Below are 15,117 nucleotides of genomic sequence, written 5' to 3' on the forward strand. Positions count from 1 at the left end.
CTTGGGCAAATTGAGACAAAATTAATTATAGGAAAATTAGCAAATGTTGATTTTTTTGTTTAGACACAAAAGGCATTCCATAGAAAAAAGGGCTAGAATGGCGTCATAACTTTATGACGTCGGGAAAACGTAATGAGTAATATGACGACACGTACAGTATGGCCTGTAGTGCTGTCCGTGTCCGTACTTGAGCTCCTCTTCCAAGACAAAAAACAAAGGCATTTGACGTGTTTCATTCTGCTAAATGGAAACAATTTGCACATGAGTGTGTATGGAATTACATCCAGGCTGAGAAGATGTGAAACCTGTGTTATTCGTGGACTTGCGATTAGTGCGTATGGTGTTCCAAAGCACAGGTTTCACTGTCGAAGATAAAACTTGTAAATTGATCTTACAAAATGGCGGGCGATGATCAAAGAACATCGTGAGAGACTAGTTTTCTCCGATTTGATTGTTTACCAGACGATAGAGCTATTTTAGAGGGAAGCGTATGCCATCTGGTGACAGCTGTTCATTAACCAGTGTGTTCGTGGAGTGCTTATAATTTCTCTGCAGAAGATCCATGCGTGAAAATCGGTGAAGTCTTTCAGCAAATGTCGCATGTGTAAGCGAGTGCTACAGGTGCAAAATCTCAAACAACATATCACGTGAGAGATATGAAACCTGGCTAGCTAGAACCTCCAAGCACCAGTCCACATAAATCAAAAACTACCGCCCACATCAGCCCATTGCTGAACGTCCATCTGAAAAGGGCTGTATTGCAATTCTACGGGGATCTTCCAAATCTTGATCCAGTTGACTTCGGGTGGTTGTAGGATGGGCAGAAAACCGCCTGGAGTAGAACCTACACCAACTGAAGTCATGCTAATTTTGAAGTGTGGCTGTGGAGAAATTTACCATGTGCAACAGCATGCTGTGGTTGCGCAGTCGGTCAATGTGCGTGTGCCATCTTATGTCGATGTCTACTCCTTGGAAATTGCACAAATCCGCACTGGTCATCCATCGTTTACATCCGCACTGGGCATGTGCAACAGTCACCTTCACCGGTCACCCGCACTGGTCATCTGGATCGGTCATCCACACTGGTCATCCTTTGCGGTCATCCGCACTGGTCATCCTTTTGTGATCATCCGCATCGGTCATCCGCACTATTCATCCTTCATGATCATCTGCACTGGTCATCTGCACTAGTCATCGTTCATGATAATCTGCACTGGTCATCCGCACTAATCATCCGCACTCGTCATCCACACTGGTCATTTTTCATGATCATCTGCACTGGACATCCGCACCGGTAATCCGCACTGGTCATCTGCACTGGTCATCCTTCATGGTCATCTGCACAGGTCATCCACACTGGTCATCCACACTGGCAATTCTCACCGGTCACCCGTACTGGTAATCTACATGACATCCTGCGTAATCATCCGGCGTTGTCATTTATTGGTCATCAAGCATAGTCATCCGCTACCATTTCGGCAATGGAAAAAAGGATCGATGGTGGCTGCCCTCAAACTGGAAACTCACTGCATGACCATGTCATCTTGTGTGGTAAACCAGCGTGGTCATCCCGCCTGGTCATCTGGATCGAGTGGTAAACTACACATCATGGTTGAAAACGACGTTAAACACCAAATAAAGAAAGAAAGAAACTACACATCATCCTGTGTGGTCATCGGCGAGGTAAAGTGCATACTAACCAGTGTCCCTGGTTCGTCGCCATGACCTTTACGTTATGAGATAGAGGTCTTTTGTATGTGAGACATGGTACATCAGGCTTAGCCTCTTGACATGACGCCTAGTACACCTCCTCGGGGCGTCACTAACTGACACAACACTGTGTATATGGTGTCAAAAGGGATTCCATATGACGAATCGCTTGGCGCTGTGACACCTTACAAGGCCTTTCGTCTGAAGTATACATTCCTCACCTGACTGGATCAGTCTTCTTAAAAAAAAGAGAACAAGATAACTTTAAGTTATTCTGGGTATTACAGCCACTTTTCCAGGATTAAGTTGTTATCTGCTTGCTCACCGACCAAGTCACTCATTGATTCTGGAACCCACCAGGATGGTAGGGCCACTTCAACGACGAGCGCTTCATAAGCTGTCTCCACCTCTAGCGGCTGTGAGCAATTTTTGGGAAGTTGCAAAACATTTCCCAATCCACTCTGTAATGATATCTGTCCCTCTGTTCCTTTGTCTTCTCTATCTTCTCTTGAGCCCGCCTGTTCTTGTTACATGGCCATACAATCTCAGCTTCGTCTTCTTGACAGTGATCTTTGTAGTGATGCACGTGCTAAGTGATGGTTTTGCAGACATTAAAATATATGACCTTGAAATTGTTTGACCTTGAAAACGTGTGACCTTCAGTGTTGATGAACGTTTTTATTCATGGCAATTTTTAAGAAGATGAACACATTTCGTCATTTTATCTTCAAAAATAGTATATATAATTTATGTGAAAAATTATTTCTGATGGGGGTTTTAAATTCTAGGATGAAAAGCAGTAAGATGTTAAATCCATATCCAATCCAAGTTTTCATTGAATAACCAAGATGCAAATCATAAAAGGCACTTCCGCCCACTACTCGAAAGCAGCAACAAAGGAAAATACAGCTCTTCGAAATTTGATACGCCATGCAGGTAGATGGGCGTCAAATGCTTTCACGTCTTATGTACGCTTACAGAGCACCACCTAAACGTAACAACGTTGTCGAGCGCAGAGCAAAAATATAAATCGGGTCTACATCCAAGGCGGAGTTGTATGATCTAGCTGCATATTAAGGTTCTCAAAGAGTTGAGACAGGAATTCGAGAGTAATTTCAGAATAATTGGGCTGAAGGATGAAAGTGGTTGGCAAGGGTACATTGGGTGACTTGCAGGACTCTTGCATCTTTAACTTGGACAGGCCGTTACATCAAATCAGTTTAGAGGAATGAGGCAAGTAGCCGGCAAGGGTACATTGGGTGACTTGCTGGGCCCTTGTGTCACTTACTTCTGGCTGGTAGGGATGAGGGAGGCAGGAGCCCGCAAGGGTACATTGGGTGACTTGCAGGGTTTTTGCACCTCTTTTCCCTGGGTGTGCGGCGGTACCAGCCAACAATTGTATTGTCAGCTGGTCTGTGGCGTTTTACCGCCGCATTTGAACCATTTTTATGCTTCTTTTTTGTGTACTGGAATATTGTCTCTTGACAAATGTATGGATAACATCCACGGCTGCCAATGTCGTGGTCTCAATGTACAGGTATTTTTGTAATTTGGTGTTTTAGTGACGGGAATGATAAATTAGGGCCTGATATGCCCATTTTGAAATCTAGTCAACCCGTACACTAAAACTTACTTTGTAATTTGGTGTTTTTAGTGACGGGAATGATAAATTAGGGCCTGATATGTCCATTTTGAAATCTAGTCAACCCGTACACTAAAACTTACACCTTGCTATATATATATGTTCTTTGGTTATGATTTTACTGTTGTAGAGCTTTTGCTCTATCAAAAACAGTAGTCGCTGAAAATAAACTTCAGCGACAGAAACATCAATGTTTCGGTGTTATGAATGTGTTTTGAACAAGTGATGAGAACAAGGGTGTGCAAGATGCGTGTAAGTTGTGCATTTAAATTGTGTAATGCGAGTGGCTTGGGGGTGTGTTTCAATAAGCTGTGCTCTGGTCTTTCTCCAAAAAATATTTAGAACATAAATTAATTTATGATAAAATCATAAATATAATTTATGTGAAAAATTATTTCTGATGGGGGTTTTAAATTCTAGGATGAAAAGCAGTAAGATGTTAAATCCATATCCAATCCAAGTTTTCATTGAATAACCAAGATGCAAATCATAAAAGGCACTTCCGCCCACTACTCGAAAGCAGCAACAAAGGAAAATACAGCTCTTCGAAATTTCCGCCTCCCACCCCACCTTCCGTTCAAAATTTTATTAACAAAATTTTTGTTTGCGTTTTACAGTGTTACGTTTCTTTTTTCTTGCATCTTTTGGGAGAGATCAGGGCGCAATTGAACCGTTTTTTATACGTTTTGCTGTGTTCCACATTTGAAACATTCTGGACGCGGCGTTTTACCGCCGCATTTGAACCATTTTTATGCTTCTTTTTTGTGTACTGGAATATTGTCTCTTGACAAATGTATGGATAACATCCACGGCTGCCAATGTCGTGGTCTCAATGTACAGGTATTTTTGTAATTTGGTGTTTTAGTGACGGGAATGATAAATTAGGGCCTGATATGCCCATTTTGAAATCTAGTCAACCCGTACACTAAAACTTACTTTGTAATTTGGTGTTTTTAGTGACGGGAATGATAAATTAGGGCCTGATATGTCCATTTTGAAATCTAGTCAACCCGTACACTAAAACTTACACCTTGCTATATATATATGTTCTTTGGTTATGATTTTACTGTTGTAGAGCTTTTGCTCTATCAAAAACAGTAGTCGCTGAAAATAAACTTCAGCGACAGAAACATCAATGTTTCGGTGTTATGAATGTGTTTTGAACAAGTGATGAGAACAAGGGTGTGCAAGATGCGTGTAAGTTGTGCATTTAAATTGTGTAATGCGAGTGGCTTGGGGGTGTGTTTCAATAAGCTGTGCTCTGGTCTTTCTCCAAAAAATATTTAGAACATAAATTAATTTATGATAAAATCATAAAATCCTTTATCATTTGAATGAACATTTGACATTCATATGACCTTGAAAGGCGATGAAGGTCAAGCAAAGTGCAACAGTAATCAAAGCCCACAACACATATAAGCTTAAACCATTAGCTGTAACTGAAAAAATATATTGCTAAAACTAACTATATCATCCTGCTCCGTTAACCAGTTTTAACGGTCCCTCAACAGACCAGCCATTCGGGTTATAGTGTCTGCTAATCATGTAACTGTTGTTATGCATATTAACTCCCGTTTTATCTCCCGGAAAACATAAATAAATACAGTTCTGCTAGTTTATAGCATGCAGTTTTGACTATTTTGCAGTCTGGAATCCATCTTGTCCGCCATCTTGAATACATCAAAATGCCCAAGGATGACAGAGTGTCATCCGTCGGATCTGTAATCTACAGACATCACAGAGTTCAAAACAGTCAAAACATTCTCCGAGGTATTTTTTGAGGGGTTGAGGTCAAAATCGGGAAATGACGACCTGACTAACAGTTACAATCATACATTGCCCAATTGGACACCAAGAGGTACAGTTACAATCATACATTGCTCAATTGGTCATCCAAGAGGTACAGTTACAATCATACATTGCCCAATTGGACACCAAGAGGTACAGTTACAATCATACATTGCTCAATTGGTCATCCAAGAGGTACAGTTACAATCATACATTGTACACCAAGAGGTACATTGCTCAATGAGCTATTGTCTGGTCAAATACAAGTGAATCAGGGACGTGGCCGGCAAGGAAGAAAGGGGGTGTGGCAGGGTTGGAATGGGACTAATGACGGGGCACAATTTTTGTGAACCAGCTAAAACCTGACACCGGCTCTAAGCGAGTCACGGGACAGAACGAGTATGTATTTAAGACGCACGATAGACATCACTTTGTTCACACACTTCCACTGAACTCACCAATCAGCATGTCTGCTAAGATTATCGTCCTGTTGGCCTGCGTGTCCGCGTGTGTTGCTCATCTGTGCATGCTGAGCCCTCCCCAGCGCTCGCCCTTGACTGGCATCAACAAACCAGGTATTGTCATTTGTTATCCCGTGTATTGTCGTTGTTTGTTATCCCGAGTATTGTTGTTTGTTATCCCGGGTATTGTCATATTGTTTGTTATCCCGTGTATTGTCATGGTTTTTATCGTCCTTTCAACCTCTAGGGGGGTGTTCATAGCTTGTCTGCCCTTTTTCTTCAAGACTGTGCGAAAGGAACAATTATTTGACAGATGGTCTTAATAACTGTAGATTTAAAAACACACACACAAAACCCAAACTACAAAAACACAACAACAAAACAAAACATTAGAGAGAAAAAAAACGGATGCGTTCGGAGAATTGAATTTGTATTTCATTTTGCTTCTCGCTCTATTTGCTTTTGTGAGTGTTGGTACATTGTACTCCTTGTCAGTGTCGACTGTCTGTCTGTCCGTCTATCTGTCTATCTTTCTGTCTATCCTTTTGTCGATCTTTCTGTCTATCATTCTTTCTGTCTATCTTTCTGTCTATCTTTCTGTCCATCTTTCTGTCTATCTTTCTGTCCACCTTTCTGTCTATCTTTCTGTCTATCTTTCTGTCTATCTTTCTGTCCATCTTTCTGTCTATCTTTCTGTCCACCTTTCTGTCTATCTTTCTGTCTATCTTTCTGTCTATCTTTCTGTCTATCTTTCTGTCTATCTTTCTGTCCATCTTTCTGTCCATCTTTCTGTCCATCTTTCTGTCTATCTTTCTGTCCACCTTTCTGTCTATCTTTCTTTCTGTCCATCTTTCTGTCTATCTTTCTGTCCATTTTTCTGTCCATCTTTCTGTCTATCTTTCTGTCTATCTTTCTGTCCATCTTTCTGTCCATCTTTCTGTCCATCTTTCTGTCCATCTTTCTGTCCATCTTTCTGCTTGTCTTTCTGTCTATCTTTCTGACTATCTTTCTGTCTATCTTTTTGACTATCCTTCTGTCTATCTTTTTGACTATATTTCTGTCCACCTTTCTGACTATCTTTCTGTCTATCTTTTTGACTATCTTTCTGTCTATCTTTTTGACTATCTTTCTGTCTATCTTTTTGACTATCTTTCTGGCTATCTTTCTGACTATCTTTCAGTTTATCTTCTTGACTATCTTTCTGTCTATATTTTGACTATCTTTCTGTCTATCCTTTTGACTATTTTTCTGACTATCTTTTTGACTTTCTTTCTATTTATCTTTTTGACTATCTTTCTGTTAATCTTTCTGTCTATCTTTCTGTCTATCATTTTGTCGATCTTTTTGTCTATCTTTCTGTTCATCATTCTGACTATCTTTCTGTCTATCTTGTTGACTATTTTTATATCTTTTTGACTATCTTTTTGTCTATCTTTCTGACTATTTTTCTATCTTTTTGTTCATCTTTTTGTCAATCGTTCTGTCTATCTTTCTATATTTCTGTCAATCGTTCTGTCTATCTTTCTATCGTTCTGTCAATCGTTCTGTCTATCTTTCTATCGTTCTGTCAATCGTTCTGTCTATCTTTCCATTTTTCTTTCAATCTTTCTGTCTATCTTTCTGTCGATCTTACTGACTATCTTTCTTTTGATCTTTTTGTCTGGTATATTTCTGTTTATCTTTCTGTCTATCTTTCTGTCTATCGTTCTGTCTATCTTTCTGACTATCTTTCTGTCGATCTTTCTGTCTTTCTTTCTGTTTATCTCTCTGTCTATTCTTTTGTGTTTTCTTCAGTCTATCTTTCTGTCTATTCTCCTGATAATCTACCTGTCTATCGTGTCTATCTTTCTGTCTATCGTGTCTATCTTTCTGTCTATCGTTCTGTCTATCTTTCTGACTATCTTTCTGTTTATCTCTCTGTCTATTCTTTTGTGTTTTCTTCAGTCTATCTTTCTGTCTATTCTCCTGATAATCTACCTGTCTATCGTGTCTATCTTTCTGTCTATCCTTCTGACTATCTACCTGTCTATCGTGTCTATCTTTCTGTCTATCGTGTCTATCTTTCTGTCTATCCTTCTGATAATCTACCTGTCTATCGTGTCTATCTTTCTGTCTATCCTTCTGATAATCTACCTGTCTATCGTGTCTATCTTTCTGTCTATCCTTCTGACTATCTACCTGTCTATCGTGTCTATCTTTCTGTCTATCGTGTCTATCTTTCTGTCTATCCTTCTGACTATCTACCTGTCTATCGTGTCTCTCTTTCTGTCTATCGTGTCTATCTTTCTGTCTATCCTTCTGACTATCTACCTGTCTATCGTGTCTCTCTTTCTGTCTATCGTGTCTATCTTTCTGTCTATCCTTCTGATAATCTACTTGTCTATCGTGTCTATCTTTCTGTCTATCCTTCTGATAATCTACCTGTCTATTGAGTCTATCTACCTGTCTATCGTGTCTATCTTTCTGTCTATCCTTCTGATAATCTACCTGTCTATCGTGACTATCTACCTGTCTATCGTGTCTATCTTTCTGTCTATCCTTCTGACCATGTGTCTATATCTTTCTCTTCATCTTTCCGTCTATTATTTATAAGTTTTGATTTTGACTTGATATTCATGTGAGGTTGATGTGATGTTGGATGGTGTTGTGTGATGTTGTGTGATGCAGGCAGTTAGGAGCTGCTTTATGCTGGATGATGTGTGATGTTGTGTGACGTTGACGTGATGTTGTGTGATGTTGTGTGACGTTGGATGATGTGTGATGTTGTGTGATGTTGTGTGACGTTGTGTGACGTTGGATGATGTGTGATGTTGTGTGATGTTGTGTGACGTTGTGTGACGTTGGATGATGTTGTGTGATGTTGTGTGACGTTGGATGATGTTGTGTGATGTTGTGTGACGTTGGATGATGTTGTGTGATGTGTGACGTTGGATGGTATTGTGTGATGTTGTGTGATGTTGTGTGATGTTTTGTGACGTTGGATGATATTGTGTGATGTTGTGTGACGTTGGATGATATTGTGTGATGTTGTGTGACGTTGGATGATATTGTGTGATGTTGTGTGACGTTGGATGATATTGTGTGATGTGTGACGTTGGATGATATTGTGTGATGTTGTGTGACGTTGGATGATGTTGTGTGATGTTTTGTGACGTTGGATGATATTGTGTGATGTTGTGTGACGTTGGATGATATTGTGTGATGTTGTGTGACGTTGGATGATATTGTGTGATGTGTGACGTTGGATGATATTGTGTGATGTTGTGTGACGTTGGATGATGTTGTGTGATGCAGGCAGTAGGAGCTGCTTCATGCTGGGCGCTCCGTGCGGCAAACAGGCACCCAACATCAACAAACTGTATCTGAGGTAATAACACATGTCTGTCTGTCTGTCGGTCGGTCGGTCGGTCTGTCTGTCTAAGTAACGACCTCAGTTTTTGCCGTGGCCCAGCTTTTGCATTCGATATATACCCCAGACTGAAATGTTGCTTCTCGGTCAAATTAAAGACGTACATATTTAAAACAAAGTTAAAATACCATTTGTTTTGGAACGAATTTGACCCCATGAAAGTAAAGTACCTAAAGTTGATCGTCGGCAGTGCTTTGGAAGGGAGGGGGATATTCATTGTTGAGTACATATGAGATCAACAATTTCGTATGCAAAAAGCCGGCCCAGATGAAAACTAAGACCGTTATCGTGGCAGATATCGCCATGCTTTTACTTGGGATAAAACACACTAAATCATTCCTCTTTGCAAAGTGAGACTTTTATATTCAATGAACTGTGACATTTGGACTCTGCACAAAAGTAACGCAGGCTGTTTTGATTTTGGTACATGGATGGTCTTTATGGGACCTTTTCCAGAAGCTATTTATGATGTGTGCGTGTTTTGTTGTTGTTTGTTTTGTGTCTCCTATAAATGACATTTTCTTAAGGGTAATTGACCTCCTTTTTCTAACCCTGTATAACAAAGGGTAATTGACCTCCTTTTTCTAACCCTGTATAACAAAGGGTAATTGACCTCCTTTTTCTAACCCTGTATAACAAAGGGTAATTGACCTCCTTTTTCTAACCCTGTATAACAAAGGGTAATTGACCTCCTTTTTCTAACCCTGTATAACAAAGGGTAATTGACCTCCTTTTTCTAACCCTGTATAACAAAGTTAAAATGTTTGTGTTGGTGGCACATTGCACAACACTACGTGACAAAGGTAACGAGCTGATAACCTGATAACCTGATGACCTTGCTTGTTTTCATTATGCTAATACGCCGGGACACAAAAGTAAATGATATTCGATTGACATCCTCTGTTGTGAAAGTCCAGACGCACGTGTCTCGCAGCGTCGGGTGGGTGGGAACACCGAGGGGGCCAACTGAGGGATTTGAACCACGTGATACCCGGCGTTTGTTATCGCTCTTGAACGAGAGTCGGTTGTCACCTCACAATCATGTCTTTAGTTACTCTACAGTCCTAATTCCTAATCCCACAGCCCTACAGTTCTAAGTCTGTACTTCAAACTTGACAAAACCTCACATCATCCACTGATGTGTTGACAATGATTGAGCAATTGTGGTGTTTCATTGCCACATAGGGCCAGCGCGTGATGGACGGTCCAGGAAAGAAGTCCGAAGAGAGAGAGAGAGAGAGAGAGAGAGAGAGAGAGAGAGAGAGAGAGAGAGAGAGAGAGAGAGAGAGAGAGAGAGAGAATATGTGTGTCGGTCAGTTATGTGTGTGAATCTAATATAGCATCAGAGTCATTTCATGCTTCACTGTACGTTATTACATACTGCGTCCAGTTGACATAGACATGACATTGACATACACTGGCATGTACCCTACTGTTGACATATAAAACACACATATGAACAATGTGTGTGAACAATGTGTGCGAACAATGTGTGTGCAGTGCGGGGGAAAACTTCACTGTGGTGTTCCAAAAAAATCTCAATCACTTCTACGCAGCTAACCCTGTAAGTAAAGTAGTGCTGAAATGTGTGTGTGTGTGTGTGTGTGTGTGTGTGTGTGTGTGTGTGTGTGTGTGTGTGTGTGTGTGTGTGTGTGTGTGTGTGCGCACGTGTGTGTGTGTGTGTGTGTAGTGTAGAGCGGCGATTCCTGCACAGATTTTCATGAAACTTTTCAGAAATTGTTTTATCCAGGCAGATGACAACCCCGCACTGTAACGACCTCATTTATCAATCAAATTGATTTAAATTGTGTTCTACTCCGGACTGTTGGGTTGTATTTCAGCTTCGAAGCTTAAAAACAATGAGTGATTTTGTTCAATACAATCAAATCAACCAACGTTTCATTAAATCAACAGATTCGAAAATGTGTTTGTTTTGTTTGTTTGTTTGCTTAACGCCCAGCCGACCACGAAGGGCCATATCAGGGCGGTGCTGCTTTGACATAATTATAACGTGCGCCACACACAAGACAGAAGTCGCAGCACAGGCTTCATTGTCTCACCCAGTCACATTATTCTGACACCGGACCAACCAGTCCTAGCACTAACCCCATAATGCCAGACGCCAGGCGGAGCAGCCACTAGATTGCCAATTTTAAAGTCTTAGGTATGACCCGGCCGGGGTTCGAACCCACGACCTCCCGATCACGGGGCGGACGCCTTACCGATTCGAAAATGATTTCATTGCATTCCTTTTTTTTTTTTTTTACAATTTTCTAAATAAAAAATAGAAATGTATTTTTTACTTTAAAAACGGAGCTCCGAATTGAAGAACTCGGTTCAATGGTCACTTCTTCGCGGAGAGTTACCCAGCCCGTCGCGGTCTTCGGGTTTCTGTTAGCAAAGCTTCGCGCGTTTCCGTGATGACTGAATGTGTTAATATCGCTTGGCGCGACAGTTGTGTGTGGCTATAAGTGTTTGTACGTTTGCTTTGTATCCACGTATTCATTTATCAATCATTATTTAATGTATTCATGAATTGTATTTTTCTCTTTTTTCAGGGCTATTTTTCTGTCTCGATCGGTTCGGAATCTGACGAAAAGAATAACCGAACGTTGACCGAGCTGTACCGAACAGCCGATACCAGCGACCCGTCCCTCACCATTATGACTGCCAACATTATGGTCCCTCGGCCTGTCGTGTGAGTCTGTCTGTCTGTCTATCAGTCTGTCTGTGTGTGTGTGTGTTTGTCTGTGTGTCTGTCTGTCTGTGTGTGTGTGTGTGTCTGTGTGTGTGTGTCTGTGTGTGTGTGTGTGTCTGTGTGTGTGTGGGTGTGTGTGTGTGTGTGTGTGTTTATTTGGGTGTGTCTGTGTGTGTTTATGTGTGTGTGTGTGTCTGTGTGTGTGTGTGTGTCTGTGTGTTTATGTGTGTGTGTGTGTGTTTATGTGTGTGTGTGTGTGTGTGTCTGTGTGTGTTTATGTGTGTGTGTTTATGTGTGTGTGTGTGTGTGTGTGTGTGTGTGTCTGTGTGTTTATGTGTGTGTGTGTCTGTGTCTGTGTGTGTTTATGTGTGTTAAGTGTGTGTGTTTATGTGTGTGTGTGTGTGTGTAGTGTGTGTGTGTGTCTGTGTGTGTTTATGTGTGTCAGGACCGGACTACCGGGGGGGTTATGGGGATTGCGCAACCCCCCCCCCCCCCCCTAGCCTAAACATGTACTTCACTTATTTAAAACATTTTTTTTATTATTGTTTATTTTATGCCGTTTCATGCAAGGAGCGACCATTTTCCTATCTCAGAATATGACCTACCCATCAGCTTCAGGGGGCGACCCCCACTGGCAACCCCCCCCCCTCCTCTTAGCCTAGTCCGGCCCTGTGTGTGTGTGTCTGTGTGTGTGTGTGTGTATTCCCAACACCAGAGCCCCCTCCCTCACCCCTATATTTGCCAGCATAGTCATGGTCCCCAGCTGTTCCCGCCATTTGAGTGTGTCTGAGTGTCCGTCTGCCTGTCTGTCTGCCTGTCTGTCTGAGTGTCCGTCTGCCTGTCTGTCTGCCTGTCTGTCTGAGTGTCCGTCTGCCTGTCTGTCTGCCTGTCTGTCTGAGTGTCCGTCTGCCTGTCTGTCTGCCTGTCTGTCTGCCTGTCTGTCTGAGTGTCCGTCTGCCTGTCTGTCTGCGTGTATGTCTGCCTGCCAGTTCCTGACACCAGTGATCCCTCACCCTCATGGCTGCCAGCACCCTGGTCCCGCCATGTGAGTGTGTCTGTGTTTCTGTGTGTTTGTATGCTTGTCTGTGTGTCCGTCTGTCTGTCTGTGTGTCCGTCTGTCTGTCTGTCTTCCTGCCTGGCTACTCTTTCTATCTCTGTCTGCCAACTCCATCTGTTGATTGTCGAGGCTTAGCATTAACTCGTTCGTATTCTTCACTCGTGGAGATGTGTAACGAGGCAGCGGGACTTAATCTGTATGTCTACAATACGTTTATAAATCCATTCCTTGTTTGTAATTCACGCTGACTTATATTTGTGCAGTGAACAACCCTTCGTGATTCAGGTAAGGAATTTAATCAGTTACTGAGTTGCTCGCACAACGGTTAAGCTTTCTAGTACACTCACAAATACACACACACACACACACACACACACACACACACACACACACACAACCACACACACACACACACACACACACACACACACACACACACACACACACAACCACACACACACACACACACACACACACACACACACACACATACACACACACACACACATACACCGTGGCACACAAAATGCATTATGAATATCAAGCAATGATGGAATATTACAAAGAATTATTTGTTTGTTTAAAACATGTTCTCTGGCAGTGCATTATGTATGATCTTGTTTCAATACAATCATAGAGTACTGATATTTTATCAGCTGTGCAATAGTAGTAGTGCTTACAAGTCTTGCATGAAAAACAGCATGTAATGTTCCTTGAGTGATGTTTCACTGTTCATGATTTTAATTATATTATGAATGGAGATGAGAGAGAGAGAGAGGGAGAGAGAGAAAGAGAGAAAGATATAGGGAAAGAGAGAGATGGAGAGGAAGAGAGAGAGAGAGAGAGACAGACAGACAGACAGACAGACAGACAGACAGAGAGACAGACAGAGAGAGAGGGGGGGGGGGTAAATGACCGCTATCTACGTCCAAGATACTAAACGCAGCGTACAAGGTGGTGTTTTTTGGATACTTTTCCAGACGCAGTATGTGTCCAACAATCCCACGGAGCCGCCGGCCTTCTACCAGTGCGCTGACGTCGTCATTATGCTGTAGAAAAAGAACTGACGTCATCAAGTGACGTCACAAGTAGAAGAACCAAAGCTCTTACCGCCACGTCAGACATGACCAACAATGGGGATTGAAAGACACATAAACTAAGAAGCCTGTTTTGTTTTGTTTTGTTTTGTTTTGTTTTGTTATTTCATTGTTTGATTAAACGCTCACCTGCTGCACGGTGATGACAAGGTATCATCGATAAGTAACAGTTTAGAGTCGGAATCTCTCAAAGTGTTTCCATCTGTTCATGCTTTGAACAATCAGCTATAGGCCTTAAGAGAACTTGAAGAATTTACAGAGTAAATAAAACTGGAAACCATGGCCGGTGTGCGTGTAAGTGTGTTTTTCCGGGCAATTATAGCGTGCATGTTCTGTAAGTTTTCATTTTCTCTTGCCATTTGTTAATTCAGCTAATAACAAACGTGTGATGCTTTTTTTCGTTTACGTTATAACGATCGCCTTATACTCTTTTTGACTCTTTTGCAGAACGCAACGTCACAGTTCTTTGTTTACATTGTAGTAATGTATACGTATTTGACTTGTGTCTTTATGTCAAATTGATTTCATTTTTTCAGATTATTTTCACTAGTGCAAAAATATGTGTTACTTCCAGTGCTGTTCTTTAATAAAAAAAATTATACAAATTGATAACGTTGTTTGTCATCATTTTCACGAGTTTTCATTCACAAGCACCTGGGAAATAAATCTCATGTTCCCCAGGCAATAAATCCCCGGTTACCATTGTTACAGGAAGCAGGTTATACATGGATAATCAAAAGCAAACCCAATAGAAACGATCGGGGATTCTTCGGTTCTTTTCATTGGTGTTTCCCCAGACCTAAACAGACGACACGACACTGCCAGAGACTAGAGTATCGTTTAAAAAATACAAATCAAAATTTATGAAGAAAATATCAAGTTTAAAATTTTCTGATCCTAAGGCATTTTGGAAGATAATAAATGGTTGTAGCCAAGACAAGAGAGAAACATATGCTAAAGTATCCTGTGATGCATTTTTTGAGCATTTTAAACGTCTTGGTAAGACAGATGACAATGATGCTAATTCTGCAGATCAGCAAAATGATCAAAGTACCTTTTCTATAGATACATATTTTCTAAATGACTTGTTTACTGAGGAAGAGGTTAAAATTGCTCTCAGAAACTTAAAAAATAATAAAGCTTGTGGCTTAGACACTATAACAAATGAATTTTTGAAGAATGTTTCAGCAGATCTCTTGTCAGTTATTACTAAGTTTTTTAATTTAGTCCTTGTATCCGGCAAAGTACCCGAAGA

At 41.2% G+C, this 15,117-nt stretch overlaps 1 protein-coding gene across 2 annotated transcripts; it reads left to right on the forward strand.

Moving 5' to 3' along the window:
* The first annotated feature begins 5,520 nt into the window (after positions 1-5,520).
* On the forward strand, positions 5,521-14,685 carry LOC138980570 (uncharacterized). Of its 2 annotated transcripts, none has more exons than XM_070353459.1 (6): positions 5,521-5,715; positions 8,896-8,968; positions 10,511-10,574; positions 11,611-11,708; positions 13,029-13,050; positions 13,746-14,685. In XM_070353459.1, exons 1-6 carry the CDS (start codon positions 5,607-5,609, stop codon positions 13,818-13,820), a joined length of 441 nt encoding a protein of 146 aa, XP_070209560.1. In that variant the 5' UTR covers positions 5,521-5,606; the 3' UTR covers positions 13,821-14,685. The 2 variants fall into 2 exon arrangements, with proteins under 2 accessions (XP_070209560.1, XP_070209559.1); XM_070353458.1 differs by having other exon boundaries at positions 5,535-5,715; positions 11,569-11,708.
* The last annotated feature ends 432 nt before the right edge of the window (positions 14,686-15,117 follow it).

Source organism: Littorina saxatilis, linkage group LG11 (genome assembly GCF_037325665.1).
Source record: "Littorina saxatilis isolate snail1 linkage group LG11, US_GU_Lsax_2.0, whole genome shotgun sequence".
NCBI classification, from domain to species: domain Eukaryota; kingdom Metazoa; phylum Mollusca; class Gastropoda; order Littorinimorpha; family Littorinidae; genus Littorina; species Littorina saxatilis.

Bases quoted from the DNA above. Each gene is read 5' to 3' on its own strand.
- LOC138980570 (XM_070353458.1), top strand. From the start codon at position 5,607: ATGTCTGCTAAGATTATCGTCCTGTTGGCCTGCGTGTCCGCGTGTGTT. The intron at 8,969-10,510 runs GTAATAACACAT...ATGTGTGTGCAG, and splicing joins ATCAACAAACTGTATCTGAG to TGCGGGGGAAAACTTCACTG. The intron at 11,709-13,028 runs GTGAGTCTGTCT...ATATTTGTGCAG, and splicing joins ATGGTCCCTCGGCCTGTCGT to TGAACAACCCTTCGTGATTC.